The sequence below is a fragment of the Bos grunniens genome, chromosome 5, assembly GCF_055505025.1.
Source record: "Bos grunniens cultivar Pamir isolate PY7600 chromosome 5, Bosgru_T2T1.0, whole genome shotgun sequence".
In the NCBI taxonomy this organism is placed as follows: Eukaryota; Metazoa; Chordata; class Mammalia; order Artiodactyla; family Bovidae; genus Bos; species Bos grunniens.
The window spans coordinates 30109459-30129394 of record NC_141169.1 but is presented as its reverse complement, the minus strand read 5'-3'; the positions used below and the strand labels follow the sequence as shown (position 1 = coordinate 30129394).

At 41.8% G+C, this 19936-nt stretch overlaps 1 protein-coding gene across 5 annotated transcripts in view; it reads left to right on the top strand.

The window, feature by feature from the left end:
• Positions 1–19936, top strand: part of DIP2B (DIP2 acetate--CoA ligase B (putative)) — a 231052-nt gene that overhangs the window by 7464 nt on the left and 203652 nt on the right. The window contains exon 1 of one of the 5 annotated variants that reach the window (XM_086399454.1): positions 16340–16409. The exons of the other annotated variants lie outside the window; for them this stretch is intronic. Within the exon in view, the coding sequence (XP_086255580.1) occupies positions 16355–16409 (55 nt within the window). The 5' untranslated portion in view covers positions 16340–16354. Of the gene's footprint in view, positions 1–16339; positions 16410–19936 lie in introns of those variants that run through there. 5 annotated transcript variants of the gene reach the window in all.

The window sequence follows — 19936 nt, the reverse complement described above, 5'->3', positions numbered from 1 at the left end:
GTATCCCCTTTCTGTCTTTTCTCAGAGGAAGAGCTGTCACGCTCCCATTCTGCAGCTTATCCCTCTGACTGTGCTCTCTCCCGCCCCTTCTCTTCTGGGATCTTGGGATCTTACTTTATTGATTGCTCTATTCATTTGCAGTCTCCTGTCTTTGTCTTTTCCTCTCATCCTTAGCCTCCCACTTAACACTTGACTCTTGGCTCCTTCCCTTCAGCCTATGAAGGTACTGATGTTTCTCTCATCTTGAGCAAAGTCTCTTCCTACAGCCCTTTGTTGGAACCTGTTTGCTCTTGAGTGCCAGTGTTCTCCCCCTCTCATAGATCCTTAATTTCTTACTTTTGCTCACTCTTCAGTCCATTGCTTTTTCCTCATCAAGCCTCTGAAACAGCTGTTTCCAAGGCCAGTAGTGACTTCTGATTTCAGACTGAAAAGGACCCACGGTTTACAGCATCTTTCTCTGCAGCATTGGATACCACGCTCCATTATCTTTATGAAACTTCCTTCTTCCGTAGCTTGTATGGCGTCATTTCCTTCCAACTCCCTAACTGTTCCTCCTTTAGCTCTCCCTTGGGCTTCTTTTTCTCTCTTTCTCCCAGTGTGGGTGTTCCTATATCAGTCATTAGCCTTCATCTCACTTCGCATACACTTGCTGAGTGTATGTGAGCACCTCTGCCCAGGGCTTGAGCTCTCTTGACTGGGAGATGGCTTTCTAGTCTCTATCTTTAGTCCTAACTCCCATCTGCTCCCTTGATTCCCATTGATTCCCCCTAGACAGCTGTAACTTAGGAGATTCCAAACTGTACTCCTTGTTTCAGTCTGCTCCACAGATACTTGGGGGTCATCCTTAACTTCTAATGAGTCAGTAAATCCTGTTGATTCTGCTTCCTCCCCTCCATTCACGTTGTTTCTGCCTTTGTTTATGCTCTTACCATCTTTTACTGAGACTATTGCAGTAGTCTCCTAACTTGTCTGCCTGCCTTCAGTCTCTTTTCCCTCCAGTTCATCCTTCTCTATTCTGTGATGGAACGATCATCCTGAAACACAGATCTCATTGTGTCCTTTTGCCTGAAAATTTTTCATTGGCTTCTTCTATCCACAGGATAAAATCCAGGCATCTTTTGTGTATCAAGACCTTTGTAACCCTCCTTCCTGTGCCTCCCACAGTTTTGCTCTTGTCTCTAGCCATGCCGAACGACTTGTCCTTCCCTAAATGCATGGCGCTTCTTCACTTCCATGCCATTGTCTTGTAGGGGGCTTCTCAGGTGGCTTAGTGGTAAAGAATCCACCTGCTGACACAGGAAACGCAGGAGATACGGGTTGGATCCCTGGGTCAGGAAGATCCCCTGGAGTAGGAAATGGCAACCTACTCCAGCATTCTTGCCTGGAAAATTCCATGGACAGCGGAGACTGGAGGGCTGCAATCCGTGGGGTCACAAAGAGTCAGAGATGACCGAGTGACTGAGCACGTGTGCCATTGTACTGTACACACTGCCTTTCTCTGAGAAATGCCCACTCTGACATACTCTTCCCTTTTTTCTGCCTGGTTGACTTCTCCACTCAATTTCCTGTAAGACGCCAGCCTTTCTTAAGCTCTCTTAAGAAGTTAAGGTCTCTGTATAAGTAGCCATCAATTATTGAGTGCTTGTTATGTAACAGGGTTTATAAACTGTGTATACCCTGCCCAGCCAGGTAAGTAGGTGCTGAGTACATCGCTCCTATTATCATGATGATGAGGGAACTGAGCTAGCAAGAAGCACCCGAAGCTTGCGAGGCATACAGGGTGTGCCAGAGCCGCCCGTTACACATGACCTGGTCTTTCCCTTTCTCCCTGCCAGTAGCAGAAACATCTGATGTGAATGGCAAAGGAGAGAGAACACAGTTGGGTTCGAGTCCTGTCTCCCCTGCTTACTGTGTGACCTTGGACAAGTCTTTGAAGTGTGCTTCTAATCCTAACAACTCCTAAACAAAGTGTGTTGTTTCCATTGTGTAGAGACTTGTTAAGGAATGTGAAGTCTGGAAGTACAGTGTGCTGGGGTTGGAACCCAGGTCGGCGTGGCTCCAAAACCCATGGTATTTCCATACTGGCTCCATCTCCCTGAATCACATTGTTTCAAGTAATTTCAGCAGAATTCTCTTCCATCCTCACTCTTGGACCCCCTTTTCTTAGGATACAGTTTCTGTCTTTGATGTTTGGGAGTAGGGCTCCTTGGAAAGACAAGAATGGAAATGTTCCATCCTATTCTAGGAGAAATAGATAGGAATAGGAGTGAGGTTATTCTTGACCTTGCTTTGCCAGAACCCTGGGGAGTTAGCACTCTGAAATGTGTTTGGAGAAGTTCCATCTGCCTAACTTCTGGCAAGGTGTGGCTGCTTTATTTCTTAAAAGAACTAAAGATATTGGGTAAAATCCTTTTAAGATTGTGTGTCTGTAAAGTAAGAGATAATTTTGTGTACTTATATTTGGATGTGAAATTAATTTTTCTTCCTTGAATTGAGATGGGGATGATGAAAAGCTGAAAAGGGGAAATTCAGAAATAAAATATTTTGAATGCTATACAGGTCAACCCTAAATGAAAGCCCACAGGACGTCTTTGAAAGGTCCTTGTGTCCTGGACTTGTTTTTTTCTGAGCTTCAGGTTGAGTATTGTGGTTCTGTTCTGCTTCAGAAAGAATTTTTAGTTTAGTTTTATTTTTTTCCTTAGGATATTTATGTTTAATTTAAAAATTAATGTTTAAACTAATGTAGGTATTTCTGTAGACATGTACTTTTAATTGATTTTTTGGGAGTTACTTCTCTGTTTTATGAAGGAATAGTGCTCTAATCTTTTTTTTTTTTTTTTAGAGGATTCTTGCTTTTAGGGATAAATTAAGGCGGTTAGGATTTTCTTTCTTTCTTCTTAAGGACCTTGGGTTATGTTGTCTCAATTTATTCATAGGCTGGAACCTTGTGGGTTTTAACTCAGGTCAGGCATGAATGCATTATGGTGCTGGCCAAGTCTTGTCACTTAATCTCCTTTTTAAAGATGAACCCAGCAGGAATCGTTAGGAGAAGCTTCTGATAGTTTCTTGTTTAGTAGATCTGTGACTTTTTTTTTAAATTGATGTATAATTGACGTACAACATTGTATTTATTAATTTCTGGAGTATGACACAATGATTCGATATTTCTGTATGTTAGGAGATGGTCACCTTAGTAAATCTCATTAACATCTATCACCATACAGAGTTTTCTTTCTTGTCTTAAAACTGTGAAGAGTTGTCATTCTTACTTTATTGGACTTCCTTTCTGGTTTGGAAAAACTTTCATTTTTAAATTGAACATGTAGCAAAAGCACTGGTGAGTTTTCCTCTTGTGGTTCTTTGCTTACTGTTTCCTTCAAGGAGACCAAGGGAAGTCCTAGAAGAAAACTTCCTGTTTAAAAAAAAAGCTTCCTCATTTGTTGGTTCTCTGAACTCTTAACTTCTAACGTTACTCATACATTATAGCTATTTTTCAGATGATCTTAAAGTTACTGTGTGATCATTTGCATAAATACTGTCATCTCCCTTTGTAAGGTGCTTGAGGACAGCCCACGGCATCCTTTAGCATAAGTTTTTTTCAGCACCTATTCCGCCAGTGAATGAATCTAGACTCTGTCATCAACCTCCCTATCTATTCTTATTTCCTTGTATCTGACAGACTCTTCTATTACAGTTAGACTTGTTTCCTCACCCTTTTCCTCAAACAGCTCATTCCTATCTCTGTGCCTTTGCAGTGATTATTTTCTGTGTCAGGGCTGCGTTTTCTCCTACTGAAATTTACCTGTGGTTTCACGGCCTGATTAGATGGCCTTTTCATCATGAAACAGACTGACTACTTTAGTCCTTATTAATTTCTTCTGTTTTAGGCTCTTGTATTCAGTAACAGTTTAACACTTAACTGACAGCTTTGTTTTGTGTATGTTGTTTTTGCCTCAGCAGTTAGACTTTATTTTTAAAAAATTGATTAATTATTGTTATTATTTTTTTGCTGTGCTGGATCTTCATTGCTGTGCCAGCTTTTCTCTAGTTGCAGCTAGCAGGGGCTGCTCTAGCCGTGTGTGGTGCGTGGGGTTCTCATTTCGGTGGCTTCTCTAGTGCAGCCCGGGCCCTAAGCTGCACAGGCTTCAGTAGCTGTGGCACGTGGGCTCGGTATTTGTGGCTCCTGGGCTCTACAGCACAGGCTCAGTGGTTGTGGCTCATGGGCTTAGTTGCTCTGAGGCGTGTGGTATCCTCCTGTATCAGGGATTGAACCCAGTCTCTTGCATTGGCAGGCAGATTCTTTACCACTGAGCCACCAGGGAACCCCCTTCAGTTAGACTTTAGTTTTTGTGAGTGTAATGAATGACAAGGTTTTCTACCTTTTGGAACTTGTAAGGTGCTGAACATATCATTGTATCAATAAAGATGTAATGAGCACATTTATTTACAAGATCTAGTGAGAGATGCATAAAAGACAGGTTCCCTGCTTTCAAGGAGCTTTCAATCTAGTAGCTTCTCTTAGAAGTATTAATTTCAAGTAATTGTCTTTTGAGTGAGCACTTACAAACTTTTTTTTTTAAACTTGAGTGGTAAGATATAGCCTTTAAACAACTCCATTTGAAATCATTTTGGGAAAGTGGTAGCTTGAGCACATCACTCCTGCCCTCTTTTTAAAACTCAGTTCAAGTGAAATAACAATTTCAAAGCTTAGAACAAAAATACTAAGAATTGGAATGGAAACTCATGAAAGTGGGAGGACTTGAAGGATAGATCCAGGAAGCCAAAAGTGCAGATAATAAGAATTTTAGGGGAAATAACTAGTAGAAGAAAAATTCGCTGAGACAAAAAAGATTGCAGATTGAAAAAGATCACAGATTGAATGAATTCACTGTCTTTCAGGCAAGATGGATGAGAAAAGGCACAAATCTAGGCATATTCTGATAACATTCCTGAATTCAGTGATAAAGGAAAAAAAAATTCTACAAACTCAAAAGAGGATAAAGATACCAAAAAAAGTTAAAACTACAATAAAATCGGCTGTTCTCATTTGCAACACTATAGTGATGGTGTAAGAAGCAAACTAGTCAGAGAAAAGGTCTACACTACCAAAATCTTACATGCAGTCTAGATACTGTTCACCTTTCAGGAAAAGAAAGCTCCATGTGGGTGTGCAAGAATTGACATCATATCACCCATAGACTTGAATCTGAGCAATATACTATAAGCAAACATAATTATTTCCTTTCCTCGAAACAGTGATTGACAACAGATTTTGAAATATGTATATATATCATGTGCTATACGAATGTGCTCTTGTTACTGTAAGTTCTACACTACATGTATGTATATATATAAAATTACATACATTGAGAATAATAAGAAATGTGTTATATAAATGGTAAGTAAGGATCTTTGAAATTAAAGAGACATATCGAAAGAGAAAACCTTGTTATCTGAATGAGATATCCTAAATGAGTCCAGCAAAACTCAGACATCAAGGGACAGGGTGGTATGGGGGTGAGAGGGAACTACAAGCTTCTTTGGTATCTTTAGAATGTTGGCAGGGGAAGCATGGCAATGAACTGCCTTAATGAGAAGAATACTTCTTTTATAATGGTGTTAAAAAATTATAAAATACTTAATGGAAAGTATCACAAAAAAGGTACAGGGTCTGTGTGAAGAAAATTGTTAAGTGTTAAGGATGATTTGAAAGAAGTGGAAATGTATACCATGTTCCTGGATGGGAAGACTATGTGTAAATTTAATGGAAATTAATTACAACTCCAGTGGAGAGTTCTTCTGAAGGTAGGCAGTCAGGTAAAACAGTCTGTGTTCATATGGAAGAATAAATGTTTTACAATAGCCAAGAAAACTTAGACACAGAATAGTGAGGTGGTTCTTGCTTTACCAAGTATTGAAACAAATTCTAAAATGATTAGTATCATACTCGAAGCAGTATGGTATTAATATTTGAATAAGGGATGAGCAAACAGAATAGGGTGTCCCAATCCTTGTATATATAAGAGAAGTATTTATGAAAATATGAAAGTTTAGTTGAAAAGATCTTTCTTTAAATTACAAATAATGCTTTTTATTATATAACATCGTACAGTACTCACATTACAGAAGACAGAACCTGACAAATTCGTGTTGTTGTCTAGACGCTAAGTCATGTTTGACTCTCTTGCAGTTCCATGGACTGTAGGCTGCCAGGCTCCTCTGTCCATGGGATTTCCCAGGCAAGAATACTGGAGCGGGTTGCCATTTCTTCCTCCACTGTCTCTTAAAATAAGTTAACCAGGGCTCCATAGGGTATCAGAAATACTAGTACTGTATTTATCTTTGATACTCTATTTATCCTGCCAAAAGGAGCACATTGGAAACAGAAAGAAGTCTGTTCCTCATGCAGTGTCTTTCCAGTGCCACTACAGACAAAGCTTAACATCGTGGCATCTGGCATAGGAAAAATATTTAAAGGTTCATCTTAATTTTCAGAGTAGGCAGTGAAGGGGAGATTTGGGTCTGAGAGGCACTAGGTTCATAAGGGACACATTTTTGATTCCTCTCTTTTCTTCAGTATAAGAGTCCATGTCTAGTCCATCAGCAAGTATTTTGGGTGCTACCCTTGCATCTGCTCCCCTCTATCTGTGGTCACTGATGATCGTTGCCTCGCCTCTGTCACATCATCTCTAGCTTCCATAGCGCCTCACCTAGCGTCCCCTGCTTCCACATGGCAGCTACAGTCAGCTCTGTAAACTAAAATTAGATGCTCTTGCTTCCCTGCCTTACAACCCTTCAACAGATTCTGTCTTTTAAATGAAATTCCAGCATCTGTTTCATGATCTACTCATTCACACTCCGGTTCCCCCATCCACGGTGCTTCAGCCACGCTGGCTGACTCTTCTTTCTCTCCTTCCACTTTTCCTCTCTCTCTTATTTCTTGTTTCCCTATCTCTCTCTCCTTTCCTCCCTCCCTCCCATTCTCTCTTTCCTTTTTATTAGCCACTGTTATCGAGTGCCCACTTTGTGCCATATAGGTACAGGCATCACAGCAGTGGTTAAAATAACAAAAGTCTCTGCCCTGGGACTTCCCTGGTGTTCCAGTGGCTAAGACTCTGTGCTCCCAAGGCAGGGGGTGTGGGTTCCATCCCTGATCAGGGAGCTAGATCCTGAATGCCTCAGCTAAATATCCCCGCATGCCCCAAGTTAGACCAATGCAGCTAAATAAATAAACATGAAAAAAAAAATCCCTGCCCTAAGGAGCTTGCATTCTGTAGGAATAGACAGAAATGAATAAGTAGATGAAATGAATAAGTACGTTATATTGCCTGTCAGATGGTAAACATTTCAGTGGAGAGAAATCGCGAAGAGGAATAGAGAATACTGGGGCCGGTCAGTGGTTGGTTTAAAATAGAGTCAGGGATGACTTTATTTGAAAATGACACTGGCACCTGAGGGTGGTGAGACTCATCATGCCTGTTCTGCCCCCAGGCCTCATTCCTTGCTTTTCTTCTGCTGGGAATGCTCTGCCCTAAAGAGCTGTGCTTGGCTGACAGCTTTGCCTCCTTTCTGTCTCAACTCAAAAGTGACCTTCTCAGAGATGTCTTCCCTGACCCCCGAGTTTAAATGAGCAACTCCTCCCGTCTTGCTCCATCTCATCTTTATTTATTTATTTTTTTTCTGTTTAAAATTTTCAACTTAATGCCGCCATTTAAAATGATCTTGCTTGTGCATTTATTCATTATCTGGTTCTCCTCCAGTAAAATGGGAGTTCCCTGAGAGCAGAGACTGTGCTGTCTTGCTGCCTGCTGGATGCCCAGGGCCTAGAATAGAAGACACTCAGTCAACACTTGTTTGCGAACAGATGGGCTTTGCAGAGAGAAGATTCCAACAGGATTCCTTAGATGGTGACAGCTTTACCGAGTAAAGAAGTGTGAGCTCTGTCCCAGGACTTCTTCTAGGAAGGGACAGGGACCCCTGTGGAAGCTGGCCAGGGCTGGAACTCAGGGGCCCACGATGTTTCCTGGCACTGGGTTAGTTTCTCACATTTGTTTTTTCTTTGTTTCCCTCACCTGTTTATCTGCGTGCTCTGATTTCCCATGTGCCTTTTACAGTTGGGTGTATGTGACAACTTTCCGTTTCATTAGCCTACCTGCTATTTATTATGCAGAAATGTATAGCAGACGCAGTGCCAAGCCTAGAAGAGCCCTTGCGTGAGAGCCGGGAGCTGGAGCTGTGCCACCGAGTGTGTGTGCTCCCCGTGTGGGGGGCCGTCCACTTCTGTGTTGCCTTTACTTGCTTGTATATTGATTCCCTTTTCCTCTGCCTTGACCAGCCGTATTACTCACAGGAACTAATCTGAGGTGTAAGCTCATTGGGTGCGTTTTTCTTTAGAATAGTGTAAACAACCTTCATTTTGATTTAACTGGTCAGTATTGGTTGGAAAAAACTAAATATTTCCCATGTTTGGTTCCCAACATCTTTTCTTGATTGCATTAAATCTTTTGCAAAACTGTTGGAAAACCAGGGAAGTGAAATATTTAGCCATATGGTAAATATTTGATTTGTTGAACTAAGTCATCGGGTAATTTATCCTAGTTTATGCAAATTGTATGGGCCAGCTAGACTGCTGAAGGCATTTATAGGCCACCCATATTATGTCCACCTGTGTGCACACAACACGTTTTTCTTAGGTCCTAATGTTTTCTCTCAAGGGCTTCTTTGAGTTCCTATGTCCAAGATAGTATTTAAACATTAAATTTATTGTAATTTTATACAAAAGAAATATAATAAAAATCTCATATTCCATTTATTGATTATTCTGTCATCAACTTGAAGTGTATCTTTGTGGCTGAGAAGAGCTTCTGAAACATGTTAATACTTTAAATTATCCTATTTCAATAAAGACAGAAATAAATATGACTTAGATGATTATCGTGTTGAAAACAAGACTAACGTGATTATTATATGTTTACCAACCAAAGATCACTATTGTCAGGAGTAGTAAGTTGCTCAGAATTCTGAATTTGATTTGATTATCGTCTAACTTTTCCTTACAATTGTTGAAAAAAGAGTTTTTCGTTAGAGGTGGAGATTCTTTCCCCTTCCGCCCTTGCCGGTTTTAGTTTTCTGTCTCCTTCCCCATAAAATGTGGATTAAAAAAATGCTATCTCATAGGATTGATATGAGAACTAATTGAGTCAGTACATAAAAATACAGTGATTTAGAGCAGTGCCCAGCCAGTGATAAGCACTGTGACTATTTCTTATGCTGCTGTGCTGCTGTGGTATTTTAAATTTCCAAAACTTTATCCACGCAGAAAGTGTGATTAGTGAGTAGAATATATGAACCCAGATTAGGTTTGAAACAGATTAGGCTATCTGAAACAGGATGGTAGTTAAAGCCATGAAAATACATGAGTTCACCCAGGAGAGGGGCTTGGGGTGAGCAGAGAGAAGTATTTCAGGCAGACCCCTAGGTACACTGACAGGCGCAGAGGAAAGGAAAACCTGCAGAGACGGCCAGGAAGAAGTGGAGGTTTAGCGAGAAAGCTAGAGAAGGAAGATCAGGAGAGTTAGGGGATCAGAAAGACAAAAGAGGGAATGATCAAATGTTGCTGCAAATTCAAGAATGGTAAGGATTGGGTGGAGTCAGTGTATTTAGCCACTAGGTGATTTTTGAATTTCGTGAGAGTAGTTTTAATGCAGTGGTCCCAGGTAACTCAGTGCCCACCAGTGCAGGAGATGAAAGAGGTATGGGTTCGATCCCTGGGTTGGGAAGATCCCCTGGAGGAGGAAATGGCAACCTACCCTTGCCTGGGAAATCCCATGGACAGAGGAACCTGGTGGGCTACAGTCCATGGGATCGCAAAGAATTGGACACGACTGAGCGACTGAGCACACATACCCACATGGGAATTAGGAGTTAAGGAGTGAATGGGAGAAAATAGATACATTTCAAAAACAAAACAATTTTAGTAAATTTGACAGTAGTTAGGAGGGGCAGAACACAACAGTATTTTAGTAGTCATTTGCAGAGATTAGATATTGCAAACTGTATCTTTATTACATAATAAATACCATAAAGAAGACACGTACAAATACGGAGGAAGATCAGGCAAAGGACATTCGTGTACCTGTGGTGTTTCTAAGGAGGATTCCTCAAAGGTGTATCACTCAGGCTCAGAGTCGTCAGTTGAGTAGGAGTTTGATGGGAAGACTGAGCAGAGAGGAGGGTACTTTAGTTGGAGGAAGGCATGGATTTCTGAATCGCTGGAGTTTGCTCAAGGAGTTAGGGTGATGAGTAGTCTCACTGCTAGAGCGTAAGGAGTAAGCTCAGTAGGTCCGATAAGGCTGGACAGGTGGGCAGGGCTGAGAGCCTGGCAGGGGCAGGGCTTAGAATCTTACATTTTATCTTGTTGGTTCTTGCTTCTCAGTAGGAAATGGGCCAGGGGTACTCTAAACTGTAGGATAAACATGCTACATCTTCTTGGGGTATCCAGTTGAAGTCTGGGAAAATTACTGCTATGTTGAAACATGAGTATGTTATAATACAGTATTTAAAATCCAAGATAAAATATAATTTTAAATTAAAAAAACATTTTTTCCGTAACGGTTGACTTCTTCAGGCTGTGCCTCTTCTCACCCTCCACCCCCCATCACTTTCTTCAGGTGAAAGGTTAAAGAGCACCCATCTGGTTCATAGGGGATCATTAAGGAACTGTAAGCAGGAGTGGATGACGTCTGTATTTGGTGGAGCTCAGCCTAGAGGAGAATGGTTTAAGGCTCCTGTGTCACATGGTCAGGGGTCACCGTTCACACGGAATACAATGTCAAATGTCTTAAGTAGATACAGACAGGATAAGAGGGCAAGACAGGAGAGGGAGACTGACAAGGTGGCTACTGAAATGAGCTGGTGGCCTCTGTGGTGAGATTGGGGAAGACGGAATGAAAAGAGGTATTTAAAGAGAGAGAATCAATTAGACCATTGTGGAGAAGAGGGGGTCATGCGATGTGTAGGAAGAACATTAAGTTGATGCCTAAGAAACCTAAGTTTCTTAGCACCTTGAGGGAAGGAGGGCATCATTACCGAGTACGGAGAATAGGGGAAAAACAAATCGGAGTATACTGCTAAGTTACTTCAGTCATGTCCGACTCTGTGCAACCCCATAGACGGCAGCCCACCAGGCTCCTTCGTCCCTGGGATTCTCCAGGCAAGAATACTGGAGTGGGTTGCCATTTCCTCCTCCAATGCAGGAAAGTGGAAGGAGATAAATTCGGTGCTTCTTAGTTGGAGAGATCGCTGGGGCCTGTGGGTAGAGATCTCTAGTGGAAAGTGGGCTATGTGTGTGTGGAGCCCTTTAGAAAGGCCCAGCCTCTTGACACACCTTCAGTGTTCCTAAGTGGCCATCACTGGCAGTGGGACCCACAGGCATGACTGAGGTGGTCTGAGGGGAACACAGGGAGTGAGGGGAGCTAAACACAGAGCTCCGGAGGTGCTGCCATGTAATGGGGAGGCGGAAGAAAAAGAACCTGAGAAATGGTCAGAGGCATGGGTGGAGAACACTCTTGAGAGTCCCCTGGACAGCAAGGAGATCAAACCAGTTATGCTTGAAGAAAATCAACCCTGAATATTCATTGGAAGGACTGATACCAAAGCTCCAATACTTTTTAAATATCAAAAAAGAAAAGAAAGAGTCATTCCTGATATCCTGAAGTCACTCTAGAGGGCCTTGGAATCTCAAACTTCACTGACTGATACAAAGAGCCAACTCTTTGGAAAAGACCCTGAGGCTGGGAAAGACTGAGGGCAGGAGGAGAAGGGGACGACAGAGGATGAGATGGTTGGATGGCATCACTGACTCAGTGGACATGAGTTTGAGCTAACCCCGGGAGTTAGTGAAGGACAGGGAAGCCTGGCATGCTGCAGTCCTTGGGGTCGCAGAGTCCGATAGGACTGAGCGATTGAACACTGTGGCTGAAGGGGAGGAGAAGCTAGAGCAGCCGAGAATTTCAGGAAGTGCCTGTTGCTGCAGAGTTAAGAGGGGACTGGGAAATGGCGGTTTACAAGTGGAAGAGGTCACTGCTGGTGACCTTTCCCTGAGCTGTTTCTGTGGTGTTGGAGGTGCGGACTACAAACCTGTCCAGAGAGGGTGAGGCCTCCTGGGTGGAAAAGAAAGTGGAGGCAGGCAGCATGCACTGCTTTTTCAAGCCTGACTGAAGCGAAGGAGAGAACAGTAGCCGGGATGTTCATACATTCACCTCTTTCCCTCCCACTGGAGGGTAAGTTGCATGAGGGCAGAAATTTCGTTTTATTCGCTGCTATATCTCCAGGGTAGAAAAGAGCACCTAGTAGGTGCTCAATAAATATTTGATGGGCGAATTAATGAGTTACATGAAGAAGGGAGAGGCTTGAGCATGTTTGTGGGGTGAAGAGTAAGAAGTCTTGGAGAGGAGGGTTTGAAGGTCTAGAAAGGATGTGATGGAACATGAGCTCCGTGACTCAGGAAAGTTTGATATTTCAAGTCCCTCTGGACTGACTGATCTAGGATACCAGGAATGATTCTTTTCCTTTCTTTTTTTAAAAGAATATTTATTTATTTGGCTTGCCAGGTCTTAGTTGAGGCATGTGGGATCTAGTTCCCTGACCAGGGATTGAACCTGGGCCCCTTGCATTAGAGTGTGGAGTCTCAGCCACTGGACCACTAGGGAAGTCCCAGAATGATTCCTTTTCTGCTGAAATTGAAGGAATGGAGGAACGAAGGGGAGCAGAGGTAGATGTTCACAGGTGGTAGAGGAGGAAGTTGAGGGAGTTCTCTCCTGATAGTCTTATGAGCATTCTCTGAGTTAAAAATAAATTAAGGATGAGTATCATATGTGTATCCTTGGAAAACATTTAGTGAAGACATTAAAAAAAACAGCACCCCTATTTAAGCAGTTAGGCTTGTGGGGAGAGTCATAGACAGGTAATTGTAGGCACACACAAGGTTGTGGTCAGTGACATAAAGGGTAGATGAGGTAAGGATGCACCCAGGGGATGAGTAAGTAGGTGAGACAAGCGGTCTCTAGTCTCGGGCAGAAATGCAGGGAGTGGCTGAGAGCTGGGTGGAGCGATCCACACACCCTGTGCGCAGCCCCAGGGACCTTCTGCCTGCAGGAGAGTGGCCTTGGATCTTGGGAAAGTGGGAGAGAAGAGGCATCGAGTGCATGGGGCTCCCTCTTTGCTCTTTGAGATAAAGTGAACAGAAACCTGAGCCTTGAGTGAAGTAGAGTCACTCATTATTAGCAGCTCTTCTGGTTCTAACCAGGCGGGTTTTCCAGTGATTTACCTCTGATTCATTTGACAGGAAACTGCTTTCCCAACTTTTGACAAACTTGTTATCTGAAAGGATTTGTCTGTTTTGAAGCGGAGGTAGTGGAGAGAAAGGATGTGACCGTGTTGCAGTAAGTCATAAAGAGCACAACATGACCATATTTATTTACCTCATCAGTCTTTAGTTAGAATTGATTTATGAAAGAATATTAAAGTATCCACTTTGTTTACATTAGCAGTTGTTTACTAATAAGGTTACTAACCCACTGGAGTGGGTTGCCATTTCCTACTCCAGGGGATCTTCCCAACCCGGGGATTGAACCCAGGTCTCCTGAGTTGCAGGCAGATGCTTTATCCTCTGAGCCACCAGGGAAGCCCCAGTAATAAGGTTACACCTGTTCAGAATTCTTTATTTTCAGTCTGAGGTCAAGACTATTTATTTCTCAGAAACTTTCTGAAAGGGAAACTAGAGTAGTAAGGATGGGTCTTCTAATTTTCGAGATGTTCATTGAAATTACATAACCCAGTGAAGCTAATTTTGTTTTTAGCTTTTGCTGTTATATTGGCCATTATTACTAATCAGTCTCTGATAGTTAAGTCAGAGTTGGACTTGAGTCCTGGTTACTTCTGTTTTTGCATTTCTCACATGTTAAAACATGTTCCTTATAAAATGATCAGAGGCTCATATTCTCAGAGTTAAAGGGGTTTTGTTTAGAACAAGTTTCACATTCTAATCCCTTATTTAAGAGCCCTACCAGGGAAGACAGATTTATAGTGCGAAAAGCACCTGTCAGTTTTTGGAGATGGAGAGAAGTACTTTTTTTCTTGCTAGAAGGTGAAATCAGAGGTTGACCAAGACATGCTAATTGGAACCTGGTATAGTCTCAGTTGGCTCAGTACTTAGAATTCACTTCTTAGAATTCATCCCACTTCTGAATGGGGAGTCAGGTCACCCTGTGTGTCTCAACCTCATTCCCCTCAGTTTTAAGGTTTTAGCCATTAGTTTGAATAGTTAGAACTCCAGTTGGGATGTTATTTGAGGGAAGAAAAATGACTTTATTAGCATTTGGGAGAGAAGCTAGGGAACAAGAGTCTTAAAGTCAGGTTGGCATCAACAGTCTGAGTACCTATTTCTCATTTTTACTTTCACTTCACTATGTTATAGCCAGATCCCTATTTTCCTAGAACTTGTGTGGTGTGTGTGTGTCTAAGAGACCGTGTTGGCGACTTCGAAAGAAACCTGATGTCTGGACCCTCTTTACTAGTTCTCATTTCTCTTGCCTTTTATGGGAATCAACTGGGAAAAGCATTTTGAGATGAGTATGTCAGAGGCAGAGTGTGAGGTAATAGGGAAAAGATCACTGGGTTCAGGTCCCTGTTCTGCTATTTACAAGCTCTGTGACCTCAGGCGAATCCTCTAACCTCTCCTAGCCTCTGGGAGATGAAGTGGGTAGGTGAGGGAATCTAGTTCTTTCCAGCTCTTAATTCCTGGGGTGACCTGTACATAAGCTTTAGGAAAATGTATGAAGAGGAAATCTACCACACACAGGCGCACACACGTGTGTATATGCACACATACACGCAGCACGTGGGATCTTAGTCCCCTGACCAGGGATCAGATCTGTGCCCCCTGCAGTGGAAATGCAGAGTCTTAACCACTGGACTGCCAGGGAATGAATTCCCGAGGAAATTCTATTTTAAATTTATTAGGACAGTTATTATTTAAAGAAAATGTATAGTGAGTTATAAATAAATTAGTTTAATCATCAGTTGCCCAATTTATATTCGTTCCATCAAAACTTGTATGTTGAATTTTCCTAAAGTGAGGTATACCTTTAATTATTCAGGATGTTACTGTTTTTGGCCTAGTGAGGCTTATGGGATGGAACTGTCTTTCTTAGAATTGACAGCTTACTGAATTCCCCTTCTAATGCATCTTCTCTTCCCTTTGGCCCTCTTCCCCCCAACCTCAGCATCTTGTGCATTTATCTTTGGTAATGCCCGTATTCCCTTTTTGGACTTTCCAGGTGGCACTGGTGGTAAAGAACCCACCTGCCAATACAGGAGACATAAGAGATGCAGTTTTGATCCCTGAGTTAGTCAGGAGGATCCCCTGGAGAAGAGCATGGCAACCCATTCCAGTGTTCATGCCTGGAGAATCTCATGGACAGAGGAGCCTGGTGGGCCATGATCCACCGAGTTGTGAAGAGTCGGACACGACTAAAGTGACTTAGCATGCATACACACGCATGCACATATTTCCTTATAGGGCTTACTTGGTGGCTCAGTGGTAAAGAATCCATCTGCTTTGTAGGAGATGCAGGTTGAATCCCTAGGTCAGGAAGATCTCCTGCAGGAGCAAATGGCAACACACTCCAGTATTCTTGCCCCAGAAAATTCCACGGTCAGAGGAGCCTCTTGGGCCACAGTCCATGGGGTTACAATGAGTCGTACACGACTGAGTGAGCATTTATACACGTATTCCCTTACATTTTTATCTTTCCCAGAGGCTGGAAATTATGTCTTACTCATCTTTACTTTTCTTATGTAAAACACTGAAGGGAAGATAATATGTGAGGATGTAGATAACAGCAGATCAAAGATAGCCCAGATTTTAATTGGGGTAAGAGGAGAATGTTGGTGTTATATATAGAAATATCTGATGTGCTGGTTTGGGGAGAAGATGATGAATACACTTTTGGACACGATGGCATCCGTGACATTGGCAGGACACTCAGACTGTTCAGCAGTCAGTTAGAAATGGTGAATGACATCCTGGAGCGGTCGGAGGATTTGCTCCGAAGAGGTTGGAAGCTCTTCATGAGGTTCATCAGAACAGATTAAGTCTTTGAAAAGGAAAGTGAAAAATGAAGCTAATGGGGAATGCCTGTGTTTAGGAAGCTAGAGAAGAAAGAACAGTCATCTAGGCTGGCAGAGGTAATCACTAGGGTAGGAGGTGCATGGTGAGCGGCTTTTATGGAGATAAATGCTCAACTGTGCTAAAGCTGCAGAAGGGTTAGGAGAATGAGATGAGGAAATACAGATGATTGGATTAGCCAGTTTCGGTCCTGCTGAATCAGAGGCTGCATTAAAAAGTGGTGAGGACACAGTGAGTCTGTAGGCTTTTTATTTTGAAGGTGGGGGGCGGGGAGAATGAAAGAACAAGGGCAGATTCAAAGGAGCCCTTATTCTTTTACTTTATTATTATTTTTTAATAATAGAGGTTATGGAGAAATCTTTATAGTCCTAGGGAGGCTGAGAAAGGAGGCTAAGAAAAGATTGTATTGGCTAGGGAGATTTGGACACAGATTGGATCCCTGGAGGGGAGATAAGGATGAATTAGAGAGCAGGAAGGTGGGGCTGGTTGGAGGAGCCTTCTCTGAGGCAGGAAAAATGGCTTGATTTGAAAAAAAATGATTTAGGGAGAGGAAATTGGTGTGGGATAAAGGGAAAAGAATAGAAAGATGGAAGATGGGGTTTTGAGACATGTGAAAAGAATTAGAGCAGAAGCTGCAGGGGAGCTTGAGAGGAATTAATGACACAAGAAAGCGATGCTGGTGCTCTGGAGACCAGACCGAGTATGGTCAACATGAATCTGGAGGGGACACAAGTGTGATGCTTGTGTCCAGGTGTGAGATCAGGGTGTCATACAGGTTGTCAGTGTGAATAACGCCAACCCAAGGACAGCGACTGGACTTGAGGTCAGGGGCCAGGGGTCGGGGGAAGCAAAAGAAGCCAGCCATAAAGTTGGAACATTCTCTGGGGCTTCAGGGTCTCGGTACCCTAGCCTGGCTTCATAGTTTAAGCTGGCAACATTCCTGAGTCCCTTCATATGTGTGTTTAGGAAAGAGGAAAAAAGATGGTCTTATTTAAGGGTTATTGAAGTGGAAATGAAATAGGAGAATACTTGTAAGACTACTAATTAATTAAGAAAAAATGGCATGGGAAAACGTTGAAAAACTCCATGAAGTGGAAAAATAGCCTCCTCTTCCCCAACCCCGACCGAGTCCCACTTTCCAAGGCGTAACCACTTTTAATATCACTTCAGAACCCAGACGTGCTATTGGAGAAGGAAATACAAGGTTTTGCTGCCTCAAAGAGAATGGTTCAAATAACAGAACTGACTGGATCCTCTTTAATTTCTTCTATGCTTTCTGTGTTCCTTTTCAGTCTTACTTAGTTGCTGCTGTTTCTCATATTTTAAGTTCTCATTTTTCTTGTATTCTTCTTAAAATTTGGAGTAGTTGTTTTTTAAGATGAGGTGCATAAGAGTTAAACCTCAAGTCCTTGCCTTTCAGAAATGTCTTTATCTCCCATTTGATTGTCATTTCTTTGAATGTAACTTATTTTTATACTCTGGACACTTGGAGGGTTTGCTTTTTGTCTTTGGAGCTCTGACTTTTCACCAGGGTGTGTCTGGGTGCTTGTCTTCTCCGTCACCCTGTTTGGCAGTTAGTAGACTCTTTAAATCTGTGTGTATTGGCTGTCCTTCTGGAGCTCAGAAGGTTTTATTATTTCTTCCCTTTTATGAGCTGTGTTTTTAAATCTGCTTTGTGTTTGCTCTCTCTTGCTTTTATTTACCCTTTTTAAAAATAGCTGTTTATTCTTAATTTTTATAGACATGATATCCTCTTGAATCTCTCTGAGAATGCTAATTAGAATTTTTTCAAAGTTCTCATCTAATTCCTGAAATAGCACACATTTCCTTTGGGTCATGTTTTACCAGAAGTCTATCTTGGCCTGCTTTTTTTGTTTTGTTGGGTTTCCTCAGATGTCATTTGGGGTTGTTCACAGCTAACACGAGTGACTAGGTTAGTTGTGACTAGTTACTAGGTTACTAGGTAGCTAGTAACTACTAGGTGAGTGACTAGGTTATCTAGACTAGGCAGTTGGTGTAGTTTTCTTCTGGAGTTGAATAGGTCTTACTAGGTGTTTACATTTTTATTATGGAATATCCATAAAAAAGAGTGTATATTATGTGTGTACCAAGTTTAAGGAAGAATAGTAAATTGTCTATGATCTGGTTTAAGAACTAAAACCTTTAAGTATCCCTGCAGGCCTGGTGGGCCTGTCCTGTTACGTTCACCTCACCCTTCCATGTAACCATCATCCTGAATTTCCTTACGCAGTCCCTGTTTTTGCTTTATTGTTTGTATATAGTCCAAGCAAAACAGTATTTAGTTTTTGGTTTTTTTTTTTAACTTTTATTTGCATTTATTTTGGGGGCATTTATTCCCAGGCCATAAGTTTTTGTTTCTTCAGTTTCTTCTGGGATATCTTTTTCCTTCTGTGCAACCTCCTCTTCTGGCTTAGGAACAATCTGTTCTTTTTCAGTAAGGATCATCTCAATATGACAGGGAGAGCTCATGTAGGGGTTGATCCAACCGTGAGCTCTGTAAGTCCTACGCCGCATCTTGGGGGCTTTGTTCACCTGGATGTGCTCAGTGACCAGAGAAGCTACATGTAAGCCCTTAAGTTCAGCATGACTCTCTGCATTGTTGAGCATGTGCAGTAAAATTTCAGCACTCTTTTTGGGCCGCCGACCCTGCGTCCAGCCCCACTGTTTGGCCTGTGCACACCTACCATTGTAACGACAGAATGGTACACATTGCTTCTTTAAAGTGACATCCTTCAGATACTTGGTGGCTTTTCGGATATGCATACCCTTTATGGCCTGGGCAGTTTCACGAGTGTTCTTAAAGTGAACACGAAGATTTGAACCTCTTGATTTGCATGATTTTGTGGGGTTGTCTGGGTCAAGTGAATAGCCCACCATTTTTAGGGTCGCTAGGAGTCGGACATGACTGAGCGACTTCACTTTCACTTTTCACTTTCATGCATTGGAGAAGGAAATGGCAACCCACTCCAGTGTTCTTGCCTGGAGAATCCCAGGGATGGGGAAGCCTGGTGGGCTGCCGTCTGTGGGGTCACACAGAGTCGGACACGACTGAAGCGACTTAGCAGCAGCAGCATTCCGTGGCATGAATTCATCTCAATTTATTAGTTAATTCACCAATTGGCATGTATTTTAGTTGGTTCTAGTTTTTTCTGTTGGGAATGTCATTGTTATGAACATTCCTCCATATGTCTTCTACATTTAAATATATATATATATATATATATATATTTAAACCTTTAGTCATGGATTTTCAGATTATATATAAAAGTCTAGAATGAAACAGAACAAAATCTCTGGATAGGAAACTCAGTGATTAAAAACTTTTATAAACTTGGTATTTTCCATAGTTCCTTAAATGGCCTTAATTTTATGTTCTGGAATTAAGGAAAAAAAAAACAATTTGACATACATGGCTATTTTTCTTTGAAAAATGCAGAAAAGAGTAAGAACTAATAAGAGAAACTTGCATTAATAAATGTGGAAAGAATCAGTGCAACTTTGATGTGTTAACTATGATTTTTTTGCAAGCTTAATGACTTTATAGAATCATTAACAATACCATCAAGTAAGTCTATATGTAGGTACTTCTAGGCTTGAATTATAGCTTTTCTGTCAAGTTTGTATCTTTTAAACTTCTTTTCTGTTATTTTCCTTTTTATATACCATCAGTGACTCATGTTTCCTTTGTTATCATGTAGGTAGGATAAAGGAGACCCACCAGAAACT